The 17,460-nt window shown below is 41.3% G+C and overlaps 1 protein-coding gene across 3 annotated transcripts in view; it reads right to left on the bottom strand.

The window, feature by feature from the left end:
• JAKMIP2 (janus kinase and microtubule interacting protein 2) overlaps positions 1–17,264 on the bottom strand; it is a 46,193-nt gene extending 28,929 nt beyond the window's left edge. For all 3 annotated transcript variants that reach the window (XR_011154986.1, XM_069028862.1, XM_069028863.1), the window contains exons 1-3: positions 17,186–17,264; positions 1,739–2,004; positions 662–1,159 (exon numbers count right to left, since the gene is read on the bottom strand). Coding sequence is in view for 2 of the 3 variants with exons in the window: in XM_069028862.1 (XP_068884963.1) it covers positions 662–1,159; positions 1,739–1,867 (627 nt within the window). In the remaining variant the exon portion in view is untranslated. The remainder of the gene's footprint in view (positions 1–661; positions 1,160–1,738; positions 2,005–17,185) is intronic.
• Between the last annotated feature and the right edge of the window lie 196 nt (positions 17,265–17,460).

Here is a 17,460-nt window from a genome sequence, read left to right as displayed (position 1 = left end):
TTGTTTTCTTATTTCATTGCTGTGTCCAGTAAATTGGTCTTACATCAATTCATGATCTCATCTTTACCTTTTGTGCCTCCAGTTCTCCTCTCCAGCCCACTGCATGGGATGGGGAGTGAGCAAGCATCAGCATGGCTTTGAAAGTCTACGTGGGAGCAGAAATTGGGGAGTACCGTTCCTAAACCACGACATAGGGAAACAATGCAACCTGCACCTTTGCTGGTGTGGGCCTCTTTTTGTTCATTTTCCACAGTAATTACTGAAGGCTACACCAAGGCCAACCCAAGAGAGATCTCCTCTCCTGCCATGGTTTATTATATTTAGGATACCATAACAGAATCTGGAGAAACCAAAAAACTGCAAATACAGGTACAAATGCTTTATCTAACCATCTGCACCTTGCATGTATTAGCAAATCAGGCAACCAAATCCTTATGGATTAGGCCAATCACTCTCCTAATTTAAGATGTTAACTGCCATCACAGTGCTATAGCTGACTCACTGTGATCTACTTATTCCTGACAAATGACGGTGAGAAATTTGTAATATATTTTCAAAGTGAGTTGCACTGCAGAGTTCTGTTATGCAGAAACAGCTAAGAGACACAAAAGGCAAACTCAGTGCAGCCTAAGAGAACACATGAACTGTTTTGATTACTGACCAGGCGTCGAATATCCCTTTCACTCTCCCATTTGATCTTGGAAATGGCTTCCTGATGGGACTGATGCTCACTCCGAAGATCGCCCGCCTTGATCTTATCGGCCTGGATCATATTGTTAAGGGCCTCATCTACCTGCTTCTTGGCAGACTTCAGTTCAGTAATTTCCTGCAGAAGCTTAAGGCGCTCAGAGTCAAACTGTTTTCTGGCTTCTTCACGAGCCTCAATAGTCAGCGCTGTCCGTACTTTATCACTGCTCCCATCCCGCAGTGCACACAGCGCTGACTTGAGGCGCTGGATTTCACTGTCTCGGACTTTCACCATTCTCGTCATCTCCTGCTCGTGCTGTTTGATGAGGTTCTCCCTAACAGCCTGCAGCTCCTTCATTTTCTCCTCATGGAGTTTGGCTTTTAGCTCTGTGATCTGCACGGTCTGCTTGCGTTGCTCCACTTCGCGGATACGCTTTGTCTCTTGAGTCTTCTCTCTTTCGAGTTTAGCAACCTACATGGAGATAAAATGAAAGTCATCTGATACCAACGTAACATTATCAAAACAAGCCTGCCCAGACACATCCATGTCAAATTGAGAAAGACCCTGATGAAACCCCAGACAATCCTCCACACTCCTAAAACAAAATATAGGCCAGCTTCTGAGGCATTCACATAGATTACATTGCCTTTACTCAAACAAAAAACCCTGTCTTCTCCAGGTGTCCTGCCTCTCATGATGCTACATGTACTTTTAATATTTCCTTAGGAAATAAGTTTTCACGTATATGTGTACATTTGTCTAAAAGCTTTTTAACCTAGCAGTCAAATTCACCAGAAAATTGGAGGGCTCAGAAATAGCAACATTCCTACAACTTTACATACTGCTCCATTTGAGGGCCAGAGGTTTCTCCAACTTGTAGCTCAGTAAAATGGAGTCTTTTCCACAGAAGCCACAGGACATCCACAGTAAATGTTATGAGTTGGGAAAGAATCAGACCACTGTTTTAGGAACGAGTTGTGTGATACCACTTTTTCCACGTGTTTGTCTTCTTCAGCAGACACTTTTACTTAAAACCAAACGCTCACCCACCTTAGATTTCTCCTGATGCAGCTCAATTTGAATGTCTGTTAGTTTAGTCCTGAGTTCCTCATTGGCAGCCTGCAGGGCAACAATCAGTGCCTCAGGCTTTTCGCCCTTGCTCCGTCCTTTTTTTGACATGGTTTCTTATCAGCGAGAGTCCACGTGTTTATTTCAAATATGGACTGCCATCTTTTTCTGTTCCTTTCAGTGCCAGTTAGTTCAGCAACTACTGCGTGACATTCCTTGAGGTCCTGGACTCAGCTGCTTTGGAAGCCCTGTGGGAAATAAGAAATACTATTATTTGTCAGTGGACAGTGCAGCTGGACAGCTCACATGCTTAAGAACACAACAGAGAGCTCCCATCTCCAAACACTGCAATCTTTGTCTGAAAACCTGCAAGGGAGATCCCACAACAACCATGCTTCTGAACACCAGCCTGGCACACTTGTGGGAATTCCATGTTTGCCCTTTTTCTGTTCTCAGAAAGGGGCAGGGTGCATTGAAGATAGGAGTTCATTTACCATAAAGATTAGTGCTGTTGGGAGTACAGGACTAGAAGGGACAGGTTATTTAATCCAATCCTTGCAGTCTGAGGTAACCACAAAGCAGACATTATAGTCTCAAGGATCTACCAACAATATCATTCTCATCCCCTTCCCTATCCCTGATCCCCTGCAAGACCCAGTGCCAAACTCAAAGACTCTACACAATTCTCCTACCATCTGTCACGGGAGGAAAGGGCAAGTGAAGTCCTCATCAGCATTCCAGATCTCTGTAGAAGCAGAAAACTAGTAACATGCAAGGGCCTGTTCAGACCAGAAACTGTCCCCATGGAGTGAGAAATGAGTGCCTACGCCTTTTCGAGGATTAAGATCCTAATTTACAAATGAAGCAAGAAATTACAATACCACACCATAATCTAGCAATTGGGGGTTTAACATCTGGTTATTAACAGTATAAATAAAATTCTGGACATTAGACAAACATCATCATTATCCCTGTATTCATTTAAATTTGATAGCATTATTATTCCCATTTGTGGCCACTAGCTGAGAGAATGTTTGGAGATCTGGTATATCAATTTGAAGATGGGCAAAGCACTGAAACATTAAGACTGCAAAGAAGGGGACAGAGCATAGTGTAGTGGTAGTGGTAAAACTTTCCAGCAACAACGATCAGTGCTCCAATGCTAGATTCCAGGCAAGCTTTCCTGCATTATCGTCAGGTTGCACATTAATTTTTATATTTTATTTGCTTTAGGTACAAAACATAAATAGAATCATAATCTCCTCTGTTAAAATAGAAGAGACCTCCAAATAGGAAAGCCTGTTTAACGCAACAAAAACTTGCATGCATCAGTAGAAGGAAGGACAAGAATAGAACTTAATTTCCCTATGTTTCAAGAGGGAATTTTGAGGCTGTTCCACTAGGTCCAACCAGTCATCTGAAGGCATTTCCCGTGGCACTTTACTCACCCCTGTTCTTCTCTAGAGTGCTACAATGACAGCATCAGGACATTTTGACAGCAGCTTAATACTAAGGCTGATAGAGAAGGATCACTTGCAAGCTGTAGGCCACTTTCCCTGTCATGTTCCAGCTGTGGAGTGCTGTTTGTACCAAACTGAGAGCATCCACAAACCTGGTTTAGCCAGAAAATCATATGGGACTTGCCACCAGTATCACAAAACAAAGCAAGCAAAGTACAGTAACAAATCTCCTGTTATGTATGGTGATACAGTCAGTATGGAAACTGGGATGACCTAGGGATTCTGTCCTGCATTTCAGAACAAAAGGTCCTGTTTCAGCAATAGTATTTCCATTCAAAGTCAGAGGAGCAATCTCACACACTAAAAAGTTTTCAAAATTAAGGCTGTCCCAGTTAGTTATTACATACCATAGAGGTAAGAGCAAAAATTTTAGATGTAGTCTCTGCCCCAATGATCTTACAACTTATTCAAATATCCAATTCAATTACTGTGAACCAAGTACTTTCCAAAACACAGAAAAACCTTTCCCTTTTCTAACACCAGATGCTGCTGTCCATTTTGACTGCACAGCATGCTTCTGTACCACAGCCATCACAGTACCTTATCTTAATGCATCTCCCAGCAGGCCTCATTACAGAAGAATATGCATATAGCTGTACATTTATAGCAAGTAGAAAAACTGCTAATTATACAACAGCTGCCCAATATGAGAACCACCAAATGCAAGAGGCATCTGAAATAGCGAAACTCATAGAGACACTTGTGTGAAATAACTTCACAGGAGAACCACTGCAAAACTGGTTCCAGCCCCATAATAAAAAGTTTCAAAGGAATAGATATCCAATTGCCTACCCAAGTACAGCTAAAAAAAAATCATACTTGAAATATCAAAAAATGCCTGCTGTTGAAAACCACTTTACCGGTCCATACAGTGCTAAAGTAAAAGGAACTCTGCCATTGACTGGAACAGGAGCAGAAACAGGAGACCAGTATGTCTCCCATGGTAACTAAATCCATAAAATGTACTTAAAGATGATCCTAGGGAATTAGAAAAAAGAAGGAAACAGAATTCTATTAACTCTTAGAATCTTAATCAGCCATACTGCCTTTCATCTTGATGAATGAATAAATTAATGCACTCCCATTTCTTCTTGCTCTTTGAACAAGGCCACATATGCACCAGAATGCTGCAGTGATGGGTGGGTAAGGATGGGCTGAGAATTCATAGCTCTGGTCTGACTAAGAACACTTCAACAGTGTTAAGCAGTATCCAGACTATTCATAATAACACATCTTAATTTTCTTTCCCAAGAGAGATCCAGAGAAGCACCATTTAGCCCAATTCAATTTTAAATATGAAATCATGTTTAAAGTAAAACGTAACTGAACAGTTCTCTTTGTTGCATAGGTGCTACCTGCTCTTGGTGTTTGTTGAAGATGGGCACAAGTACCCCCCAGCTCTCATCTCTGCTGAGTAACCTCTCTGGTTTGGATGCTTGGGCTCTTTTCAGCATCAATCCAGCTCTCTTTACCATAGCCTTGAATGCTAAAAGACATATATTGTAATCATAGGTGTGTGGCATACTAGACTGGGATTCAAATGAAAATAACTTGGAATACAGTAGATAAGACTGTGCAGGGCAAGCTGGAGAGAAGAATAGAAAATATTCACTGACAGGTGTTTCATGATGAAACTATAACTGCACTACAGTTCGAAGTGGTGATTTATCAGATCCAGGCACAATAGAACACCTTGGGTTATTGTGAAAATCAAGAGCAGACTCAGCAGCCTTTTTTTTTCCAAACAGGAAGAAGGTATCTGAGCTAAGAGATTTTGTAGTACCTGTCGATTCAAAGCAAAGGAAGGTAAGCAAATGCTGCCCACACTAAGTGAAGTGTAGCTTGGCTGAATAGTTGGTGTAGGCTGCTACACTGTGGCTGAACTTTGTATTTGAGAAATGTATGTTTGTGGGATGAAAGTCTACCAAGGGAAAAAAAATGACAACCAATCATGATTATAATGTACATTTTAAAAGTACTTTTTTTAAAATAAAAGCATGTATCTACCTATAAAATATATAGTGAAGTATTCTGGATAATTGTACCACCCCACATTTCTGTTTTACTAGGCACACCAAGCTACTTTAGACGCATTGTACTGATCTTGGAGTTAAACGTAATATGCACAACACTTCACTTTATCAAGAAACAGCAGATCAAATGTAGCAAAACAGAATTAATTCTGCTCAGGCTTTGTTTTCTGATCTCATTCCATATGACGAAATTTCAAATACTTAAAACATTTTCTGCCTTTCCCATGCAGGAGGTAAATTATGCCAACTATTTTACCATTTCTGTAATAAAATGAAGTGATCGGAGACATTGTGATGTGTCAGCTGTATTGCCAACTATCATATTTGCTCTGAGTTAGGATAAAATAAACTGTATGCATGATTGTGAGGAAGTGTTATTCACAGATTTTGAGCCCTCTACAGGGATGTGCCCCATGTAATTTTATCATATGCCACAATGCTAAGATGCAAGTGCAGTAATAAGCTAGGAAAGGCATATGGTTTCAAACAGACATAGGGCAGGATTAGATTGGACATAAGAAAGACATTCTTACTTGTAAGGGTGGTGAGGGCCCAGCAGAAGTTGACCGGAGAAGCTGTGACTGCCCCATCCTCAAGGCCAGGCTGGACAGGACTGGGAGAAATCTGGTCTAGTGGAAGGTGTCCCTGCCCATGGCAGCGGGGTGGAACGAGATAGGCTTTAAACTCAAACCTAGGATTCTATGACCTGAATACCGTGGCCTTTTCCTGGCTAGATATTAAACGATTCCATGAAGTTTTCACGTTTCCTAGAACACTCTTTGGTAGTGCTGCAGCTTTCACTAGTAGAATCACCAAGTTTGTAGACTTCTCATTCGGGCAATCACTTGACACTTCCCATATATACATATATATATACATACACATATATATACACACATACACATATATATATATGTGTATGTATAGGGATTAAATGCTGTTTTCTTTAATGCCACACAGGTTATTTCTGACAAATTTTAAGTAACAGAAGACAGTGTTTTACTAGGACTGGATCAGATGTTTCAGTTCCTAATACCTTGACTATTCCCTGCCACCCATGCCTCCTTTTTTCCAGGTCCTTGAAAACGTTATTTTAATAATGAGCACATTAAAAAAATATTATTTTCTTTTCCACCTCTCTCACTTGCAAAGGAGGTCACAGAAGATTTTTTTTTTTCAAATGTCGTCTCCACCTCTAGCCTATGCATATCCCTAGCAAGTTATTCTGACATAGCAAAGTTTGAAGTTCTTTTCAGTTACCAAAATCCTCACTAAAAAAATATATCACTATACTTCATGGAGGAAACTTTCATTATTAGCCACCTAGCAGACTTACTGGACATCTCATATGTACTGTTTGTAGTGGTGTGAAATAAATGGATAGCCTCCATTTGCCAGCATCCTCTTGTAAAAGGATACTCAAAGGAAAATAAATTGCCTTTTGGCAGGCTATGTCATCCAGGAGGTCTAAGCACATACAGTATTTTTAAAAGCCTACCTGTACAGAAATAAAAAGTAAATAGCTTCAGCAGCCACTTATTGTGCTTCCTTGGCATCTCTCAATGATGACTTAAATGACCTAATGGCAAATACCCTTCTCCTACATGTGTCCATGGCAGGTAGAAATATATTCCTGACTAACAAGAAAGAGGTCAAATCTAGGTAGATTTCAATATAGTCTCCAAATCTAGAGCTGGTTTTAAAAAAGTCGTAATTTGTGTAGTGTGAAAAATCTTGGAAGTTAAGAATTTCCCTGCCTAATAGAAAATAAATTGAAATCTTGATACTTTTCTTTCAGAAATATTTAAAGTATCTTATTAAAACGCCCTGGTATGGTGAAATCAATGTATCATTGCTAAGAATATTATTTTGATTTATATACTGTCACACTTAAAAATGAAACAGCTGTGTCAAAACCAGGCAACTCCTTCAAACCATATACTGTTGAAAACGGTAGCAAAAGTGTTGCTTCAGTTCACACCACCTGTGAATTTTGCCAAGATTTATTTACTAAAACTGACATCAACTGGTTGTCTGGCAGAACAGCTTTTATAGCATAAAGAAAAGATCATAATCAATAGCAGCCACTCTTCCCCAACTTCCATTCTCAAGCTGACCTACACAATTGCAAGTCAAACTTGCTGCTCTCATGATAAAGAAAGCAGCCTGAAGCTGCAAACTCTTGTCAGATTGGATTCTGTTGGGAGTACTGCCAGACATACATTTATAACCCCATCATCACTGCATGCTAACTCTGGAAAAGACTCTGTCTCTGTAAGTTATTGTCTGTCCAGTCCCTTGCCAGGTTTGGATTGTGTGACCTGACTGAACCTCAGCTGGGGTTCCGAACCTCACTGGCCTTTCTCTAAGTGCTAATGTTCCCCTTGTAGCAACAGAGTGAGGTGCTCAAAGTAAATCTGCTCACTGTTCATACTAGTACACTTGATTCTGTGAGACTTATCAGAAAGGACAAAGCACCAATGGTCTCAGGTCTTCCAGAGCAGGAGGGGTAGTTTCAGACAACATAAAACTGAGCAAACTGTGCAGTTCAGCCAAAGTGACAATCACTTCTTAGCAGTGTGTAGAAGTTAACAGCTCAGTGAACTAATATATATAACCTGTTCTATCAACAATGAGAAACAGGGCACATGCCAAGTTTGCTTACTTACTCCCAGTATTTGATAGTCCTCTTCTGCAGAAGTCCCTACTACAAGGAAGAACATACTTTTAGAAGGACGTTAGTACAAGCACCAGTTCATCTGTATGTCAATTTCAAGGATAAACTGATCACCTCTAACAGAGCATCTCTTACTGCGTCCTCCAAAATTTGCAGTCCCAGGAGGAAGTTTCTGGGAATAACATAGCACCTAAAGCATTAGGGAGGGACTATCAGAAATTTTTGAATTGTCTCATCTGTGTGATCATTTACGTTCTAAAGAGGAACTTGCCACATGGGCAAATAATTTTACTGCCAATGAACAAGGTGTATATAGCTAAAATTGCAATTAGAAGAAAGGGGCTTTTATTCTTCTTGCCCATTATAAGTATTTGAGGGTGCAATAACAGAAGCAGCCTCCATATGAGCTTACACCAAGGGTCATACTTAATTTCAGTTATAATTTTCTGCTTTCTGAGGTCAAGAACATATAGAAACCCTAACTCATACGTGTGTTCCTCCCAACACCTTGCTCTCAGACACTTGGTTCTGCTCAAGGAGTGGCTCCACTGTGAAGTGGATTTAGCTATGTGAACAAGCAAAAACTCTGATCTAAACCTGTTCTTCTCTGGGTCCAGAGCCAGCATTTCAGTTCCTGCCAAGATAACAATTAACACGCTAATTTGGAACCCCACCGACCCAATTCTCCATCAGAAAAGGCTACGTAACCCTAACATGAGAGTGGGTTCCAAATCACGACTGTTAATCCAAGCACCTTGGGTCTAGATCACAATCTTGACTCTAGAACCAGAACTTCAGAACATGACAAGCATCATGCAAGTATCATGTGAAGCTTTTTCATCCTTGGCAAATCCTCATGACCTTTCTGTGCTTCACCATCTCTGCCAACAATCTGCAAAAATTTTGAGAGAGGCATTTTCTACTCCCACAAAATGGTGAAAATCCCTTAGAACTAGAGGAGCAGTTCCAGTGCTTATGTGCTGGAAATTTCATCCCAGTTGACAGACTGGATTCATGCTTGTTCACTGATCCAGTCTTAAGCAATGCTTCAAGGAAATCATATTTCCACATAAGCTAATTCTCATCACTGCACCAGCTCTGCTAGCTACAAGGGGAACACCGGCCATACACACCTCCCTACGTGTCCAAAACCTGTCTCATTTGTCTAGTGGGATTTGAATGAATCCTAAATTAAGTCTTTGCTTTGGCTTTTATGTACCAGGTTTCATCTATGTTTTGCCTTTTTTCAGAATAAAATTCAAGCCCTAATTATTGCATACCATCCTGTGTGTGTTATGCCATTTAACAAAATACATAATTAATGAAAACTGTGATTAAAAGCATGATTTACATTATTTTAGTATTGCATGATAATTCAGCATGCCAACATCAACCCAAAAAACTCAGCTCAGACTCGATAAACAGCTCTTCAGGACAAATCCTAACCACCCTCTGATTTTGACTGCACAAAAAATCACTGTACTGTAGTTAGATTTCTAAGCAATACCATAATAATTTTCAGGAATATTAAAATACCTTCCAAACTGAGCTCACAATATCCCTTGGATATGGGGCTCAACATAAGGAATACAGGATGAATCTGGTGCTGCTAGGCTGCTTATGCTAAAATTACCATTGGCCCTGGCTCTAAAACATGAACCAAAAAAACCCTATCCAAGTAGCTGGCGACTCCATGGAAACAGTAAAAAGGGGACAGAGGCATTATTGTTACCCGCAGCAAAGCTAAGCAGATTTGTTAAAACAATATTCTAGTATTCTGTGGCTAAAATACCATCTGTCTCTTTCTCATACAGTTATTTTCTTGAAGTTGGCATAACACAATGCACACTGAGAACACTATCAGTGAAAAAGAAAATCCTGTTCTACCCCAAAAGGAAATGGACATTTTCCAGAATCGGTACTTTTCGGCATAAGATGCAAATGAATACTGAATGGAGACTCTACTTAAGAATGGCAGGATTGTCAGAACAAGGACAAGCTTCAACCTGCCCAGCTCACTGCAAGATGGGGGCCTAACAAAACATTACAGTGGTTTTGTACTTTGCGCATTATTTCATGCAAGTAGATCACACTCAACCACCAGACAACACGCACCACCTGGAAGAGAAACACTGCAATTCATGGAGTTTATAGTATCAGGCTCTCCTTTATTTGATTTTAACAACCCAACAAAACCCTTTTTTATTTAACTGAAATGCATATAAACAAGAAAACAACAGTGAGGGAAAGTTCATGCCCCAGATCCTTCTCCTGAAAATCCTTCCTTTTCCTTCTAAGGCCATATGAATGATCACCTCTTGTTTTACAGATACCAGAGGAATCTATCTTACATTCACTACTAAAAATTGTCAGATATTTAAGTAATTTCTCTACTTAAAGCAGTAAGGTTAACTTTGGAAGTTTTTGCCATCTTTAGCTCAGCTCTTGATACAGCCAATAAATGCAGACATTGGTTTCAGAACAGATCAGAAAAAAATCAGCACTCTGGCCTCCCACATTAACTTCTAACAACACAGATCTCTATAATGAACTGTTTTCTTTTTTGAATACCTTGCTTCCAAGCAGATTACTACCTTTTCGCAGTTTCTTATTAGCCTGCAGTTCAAGATAGTTTCAAAAAATGTATTTTTCTTCTCCCACTCTACCGCCATTAATGCCTTAAAGAACCTCATGTACACATTGCTGATTTCCCATATCCTGCATCCCTCTTGCCTTTTCCTTCCATTTTCTGTGAAAAGAATATGAATGTTTCCATTACTGGGGAAGTTCAGCAAAAACTAAGCAAACAGTTTGTCTCTTCACATTAGCTTTCCATCAGAAATGAAAACACATATTTTACATTAGTCATTTCTATACATCTTTTAGAGTCAAAATATCTCTAAAAATAAAAACATTACAAGCAATGTTTTTTTCTCATTTGTGAATTGTTGTGAATCTTACCCTTCTATCATACGGGGGAAGATAGGTTCCTTTGTCATTCCTAGAGTCTGTGAACTCTTTAAGAATGGCCTGAAACAACAGAATTTTTTTCCACCAGTGGCATTGCTCAGCTAAGAAACAAGTACCCATCATGCCTTGCCCATGTTTTCCAACAAAACAAACCAAATGAAAACGTACCATGTAACACCACGCATGCTGACTTAAGTAGCTCTGCTCACAATGGGAAGAACAGAACTTGACAAACAACTAGAATAAAGTGAAACTCATGTTACATGTAGAATTTATCCTTACCATTTACTATTTAAAATGTACCCCTGAAAACTTACAGGATGATATTTAGCTGAACTGTGCTGCTTTAAAATGGAAGCACCAGCTTCCATTTGTATGATAATGACCAGGGCAGCAGTATTCTCCTCCCGTATAAGGAGGTGATGAGCTGGATTCTCAGCTGGAAAAGGTGCAAGCATGAAACACCACCCATTAGATCCAGCTGAGATGCTGGTTCATACATGATGTGACAAAGCACAAAAAAAATTAAGAGATTTCACTTATAAGACATTCAGGATACTGTCTTGAACATGCAGATTTTCATTAAAGCTGAAACCAGAAAAATATTTTAAGGTAATTTCAGAGAGATTTGAATAAGCATTAAGCTACTGTATATAATTTCAAATAAATTTCCAAGGATAATGCTGAAATCCTCACTGAGCTCACCTAACACAGGATACCATGCAGGTCATGGACACCCACTGCATGTTCAAAGAAAACAGCAACATGTAGGTCATGTTGTGACCCACAAAAAACAGTGACATAATGCAGAAGGGATCTGCAAGCACACAGCCTTGCTGGAGACACCGCGGGGGCAGTGATCCAACCACAGTGAAGGCACAGATGTTTGTCAGCTATCCACTGTCCCTCTGAAACACGTACTGGACACATACTAAACTTACAGGTTTGTTCTTGAAAGTGCTTCCAAATTAATTATGCAGTCTTCCCTTAGTTATAAGCTACCAAATAGTAACCAGCACAACTGTTCTTTCAGATGCAAATAATCCAATCTTTTTCCAGTGCAACAGTCCCCACGTACTCTTTGTTCACCTAAGATTGATTGTAACAGATCACAATTTCCTGACAGAGATGGGACATGAAACAGGGATATTATTAAGGGCTGTATTAAATAAAGCAGATTCTCAAAAAATGACTGCATTTCATTTTGTTCCTCATCAATGCACAGAGATGGAATAGAGCAACTTACAGAACCTTAAATATTAAGTACAAATAAATACAGTGAAAAAAATCCCCAAGGACTTACCTACAAAACACAGAATTTAAAACAAAAATCACATTCATGTTCATGAAAATCTAAGTTTATATTATGTATTAACACAATTTTAAGCCTTTTTAAAATATTTGTACACCAAGCCTACCCCAAATACATGTCAAAGAGTACAGTATTGATTCTAATTACTTTCTATCACTTGTAACATTAAGAGTTCTTAGGATTTTGCTTACATTATAGAAATGAAAAATTAAAAGTATTTCTCCACCCATTAAAAAAAATCAGCTTAGTGACTATTAGCCAACTAGTGCACATAGAGGGGAAAAAAAAAATCGAGAAGCCCCAACCTCAACATTTCTCCCAATTTTATTTGCTTACTCATTACTGGTTACCCTAAACCACCTGAGACCTCAATGCAATTTCAACAACAGCTTCTTCTTCTTTTCAGTTTTAATTTCCATGTTATTTAGGCCTTTTGTTTACAGTCCACACAATGTAAGGTTTAACAAGTCTTTCCCTTAAACACTTTAAGGAATAATATAATACACAATTTCAAAACATTCAACTAATAGCTTGAGAAATGGAGTACAGGGGTGAAGATATTACCTCCTGGACGGAGATGGAAGGAATGCATAAAATGAAAAAATGAGACAACATGCATTTTAGCATCCGATGTTTACAATTAATTCAAATAGTTCATTATTTTTTATTAAATAATCTGAGATGCTGTTATACTTTGCATTGTCATTTTTAACATAAAAGAAGATCGGGCATACCATACCAGCTCTTCTAGCCTAACCATTTTCTCAGGTACATCAGTCTGCTTTATTATTCATTAGAGTACATTTCATCCAAAGTTAGAAATGGAATAGTAGTCTATCCAGTCTTCACTTGCATTCTTATTTGTTGATATTTGTTAAACTGTTAACTAATAAGGTTTCATTGAGCAGCTGTGTACTAAAATGAGTGCTGCACTTGTGTGCCTCTTTCTTGATAATGCTGCTGTGTGGACGGTCACATACATCAGTTCACCTTGCTTCTCTTCCGACCACTGCTGATGCAGACTGTTCAACACAGGGAAATGCGATGTCCAAACATGATCTTCCAGAGAAAGTGCAGATCCTAAAGTTTCCAGGATGTGTGACGGTTTCTCAGCAACCCACCAGTGATCCAAATGCACAGCAAGCAAAGCATACAGCATCATCAGTTCTAGTGAGAAGAACTGAAAGCCTGTGTTCCTGAAAATACATGCATGTATTATTTTTCCTTTCAAGCTCCTCATTGGATGTTTTGGAGTCCAAACTGCAGACTGTGATCCACACTGTTCTGCCATCTCCAAAGAAGCTGTGTTTATACTCATTTGACCTGACAGTGTTCAGTGTGGCCACACCATAGAGCTTTCTCATGTTTTTTTCCAGCATGCTGTTGAATTTTCTATTTAGAGCCCTACCTCCTGAAGCAAAGATTTCTAGTCCTCATATTTTAAAGAAGAAATTCAAATAGAGCTTAAAGATACAGAAACTAGAATTACTAACAAAACTACATTTTTCTACCCTCATGGATTCTGGATTTTGAGAGCTGATGACAGAGAACTGCACAGATGCTTTGCACAGACCTAAAAAGAGAAGACAGCAGAGAATCCATCCCTGAAGATGGGAAGATAAATTTGTTATAATCTGATCAAGACCTGACCTTGAAAGGATATAGATTTATAGAGGAACTTTGAAGATGTTACCTGCTTGGAATTTAAGCAAGCTATTGATTTAGAAACACATAATACAAACATGTAATTATAAATTCAAGTAAATAACATTAACATAAATATTTTTAAAATTGGTTTTTAAAACAAAAACATTCGGTTTGCAGTCTTGTAGTACAAATATTGCATTGCCGTGCACTAAGATTAAAGAGAAATCTGATGGGACCTAGAAGATACAACATCACTGGAAAGTGACTCAAAATTTGGGCATCTGGTAAGGACTGTTTTGCTGCCTTGTGACTTCACAAAGCCAATAGAAAGCAAAATATTTACCACTATTAAAAATTACCATGACTGAGTATTGAAAGCATCTTTGGCCTCACACAGTTTGGTTAAAAAGAAGAGGGGAAAACCCTGGAAGTTATCATTAACAAACAACATGGATTTTAACTGCTCAAGCTACATCTGAGTTATACCAGCCTTACAACAGTAGAATTCATCACCACACCTTTGTTACAGTTGGAGGACGAGTTTTGTAACTTTCTAAACCACAATATCAACTATTAAATGAATGGAGATCAAAATTGAAAATTATTCTGGGCATCATTCTACGGTTACATTTCACAGCATTTCCTGGCTTGAATACCCTGAGGTCACTTATCCTTTGCGCCTACATTGAAGTCTTGATAGCAAAAGTCTACCAGAACCCAGCATACATTTACAAATTAAAATAGCCAATCACCTCCTTAAAACACAACCATACATAACCATACATACATAAGCTCCACCTTATGTTCAATTCTTAGTGTGCAGGATACCGAAGTTCTTATTCAGAAGATTATTTAGCCGGGAATGGCTTCTGAAAGCAGAGGGATTATCAGAAGCCACTGAAAGGTGACAGGTGCAAGGTTCTCATAAGGGAGGCTGAGTCAATGCATTAGCAATATCACAGAGCCTGAAATTATGCTTGGGGAGGACACTGGAAATACCTGGCTCAAAATTATCTACAAGACGAGAGCCACATTTCTCTACCTTAGGCACTACCAGAACAGTCAGTCAGAGAGCAGGAAGTCAGAAAGGTTGCAGTATCTGTCACTGACAGCCTACTCCTTTCTGCTAGGAGTTCTGCTGACAAGCAGGGAATTCCAGCAGACCACCAAGTTGCCACAGTTCTGGGAAACGGACAAAAGCAAAGGGGTAATCCATCAATAGCCCCTGGCAGCCACCTCCACTGGGTGACTCCTATGGAAACCCCAGCAAAAACTTTCTAGCCTTTCCTCCCTGAGGCCTCCCCTTGGGATTTTGCTTCCTGTGGAAGCAAGGGTGGAACTGGCTCCAATCACACAACTTGATCAGAATCACAGAATATCTCAAGTTGGAAGGCACCCATAAGAACCACTAAGTCCAACTCCCTGCTTCTCACAGGACCATTTAATACTAAACCACATGACTAAGAGCATCATTCAGATGATATCATTCTGATAAGTTTAGTGCCCTGAGCACTCCCCTGGAAAGTTTGTTCCAGTACCCAACCACCCTCTCAGTGAAGCAGCTTTTCTTACTGTCCTGTCTGAACCTCCCCTGATGAAGCTTCATTCCATTTCCTTGTGTTCTACTGCTGGTCAGCAGAGAGAGATCAGCACTTCCCCCTCTTACTGACCCCCATGAGGAAACTGTAGACTGTGATGGGGTCACCCATCAGCCTTCTCCACGATAAACAAAGCAAATGTCATCAGCTGCTCCTCCTAAGCCTTGTCTTCAAGGCCTTTCACCATCTTGGTCACACTGCTCTGGACACACTCTCATAGTTTGAGGTCCTTCTTGTATTGAGGTGCCCATGGTATCTTCTGATTGACACAGAATTACTGATAGAGTACTTGTGTCTTGGGCCCTCTTCAACAATGACTGTCTCACCACTCCAGTTTTCACCAAAATCGTACCCATTCCTAGAAAACCTTTTAAAATCACCAGGTGTTTACCTCACTGAAGTACCTATCTGAGCCAGGTTGAGTGCCAGCACAGGCAGCATTTACAGCACAACAGGCCTGGGTTTGAACTTCCTATGCAGAGCAGTAGGCCAGATCAATAGAAACAAAACCTGAGTCAGAGCAGGAGCAATAACCTCACATTATTTCCTGAAAAGGAACAAAACATTCTCCTGATGGGCTTCCCTGATGCTTAGACCAAGCACGATACCTGCACCATGGCAGAATCTGACCCAGCAAATCAGAGACGTTGAGAATGGGAATCCAACATGTCACCTTACAGTGATGGACAGGACAGCATCAGAATGCAAATGTTTTTAAACATTTTTAAATGTTTTTTAATTCTAATGTTTTTTAAAAATGCATCTCATCATTTTTTTCCTTACAAGAGATCAAATTAAATTTTTAAAATATATAAGTTACTATGTTCCAAACATGTAAGGTATGAGCAGCATCTTTTAAATATTTGCATTCACAGCAAAAAACAGAAACAGGCTACAAATGGATATTCAGTGCCATAAGGTAGCTCAAATGTAGCATCTAGATCTGCCATAAGTGGCCGAAATGAAACTGAGGGATGGCAATCCGGTAATTTAACCGTAAATTGCACACCAGTCCAAGAGGCAGGTTTCCTCTATCAGTGGCTGTGAAAAAAGATTGCACTGCACGTACAAAGAGATGCATTCTGCGGGGTCTGTGTTTGCAAGACAGAATGTCTTCTCACACATAGACACGCCAGCCCTGAAAACCCAGGACACGTACAGGTGCAATTTTGAACAGTCTGCTGGGCAAAAAGCCTTGTGTACCGCCGTGGGAGCAGGGGAGCGGGCACAGATGCACCGTAAGTGGGAACGAGCGCAGGGAGCGCCTGCAGGGCCGCGCTGGCCTCGCTCCGCTCGGGCTCCGCCGCGGCGCCGCCGCGCCGAGGCCCAGCCCGGGCTCCGCCGATCGCCCCCAGCCCCGGAGCATCCCTTCCCTGCCCCAGCCGCCGCACCCAGCGCGCCGCGTCCGCATCGGGCGGACAATGACCGGCGGGCATACAATGGTGTAGGGCCGGCGGGAGGCTAAGGTGGCTGCGGGCTGCGCCTGCCACACCTCTCCCGCCATCTCCTCTCCATCACCAGCGCCGGCTCCCGCTCGCGCTCCCCTCCCGTTCATCACCTCCATCGCTTCCTCTCCCCCGCCGCGCCGCCACCCCAACCCCCCGCAGCCGGCCGGTTATTGTTCTACCGCCGCGGGCACCGGGCGACCCTCCCGGCCGCCGCCGCCGCTCACCGTGCCGCCAGGGAAAGATGCCGAGCGGCGAGGGATGAGCACAGCGCATCCATCTTCCTGCCACCGTGGCGGCTCCAGCGCCCGCACCGGCCCCACTGCCTCCTGCGCGCCGACGCTGAGGGCGGGCGCCCACTCCGCCGCCGCCCCGCGGCCGAGGCTGCGCTGCCGGTCCGGGGCTGCGGCAGCCCCGCCCGCCCCGCCGCAGCTGCGCGCCTGGCAGCACTGGCAACGCCGCGGGGAGCGCGGGCCGATCCGGCCGAGGAGTGCCCGCGGCG

The sequence above is a fragment of the Aphelocoma coerulescens genome, chromosome 13 (assembly GCF_041296385.1).
Source record: "Aphelocoma coerulescens isolate FSJ_1873_10779 chromosome 13, UR_Acoe_1.0, whole genome shotgun sequence".
Taxonomy (NCBI): Eukaryota; Metazoa; Chordata; class Aves; order Passeriformes; family Corvidae; genus Aphelocoma; species Aphelocoma coerulescens.
The sequence above is the reverse complement of the archived record's forward strand: the minus strand, read 5'-3'. Positions and strand labels throughout refer to the sequence as shown.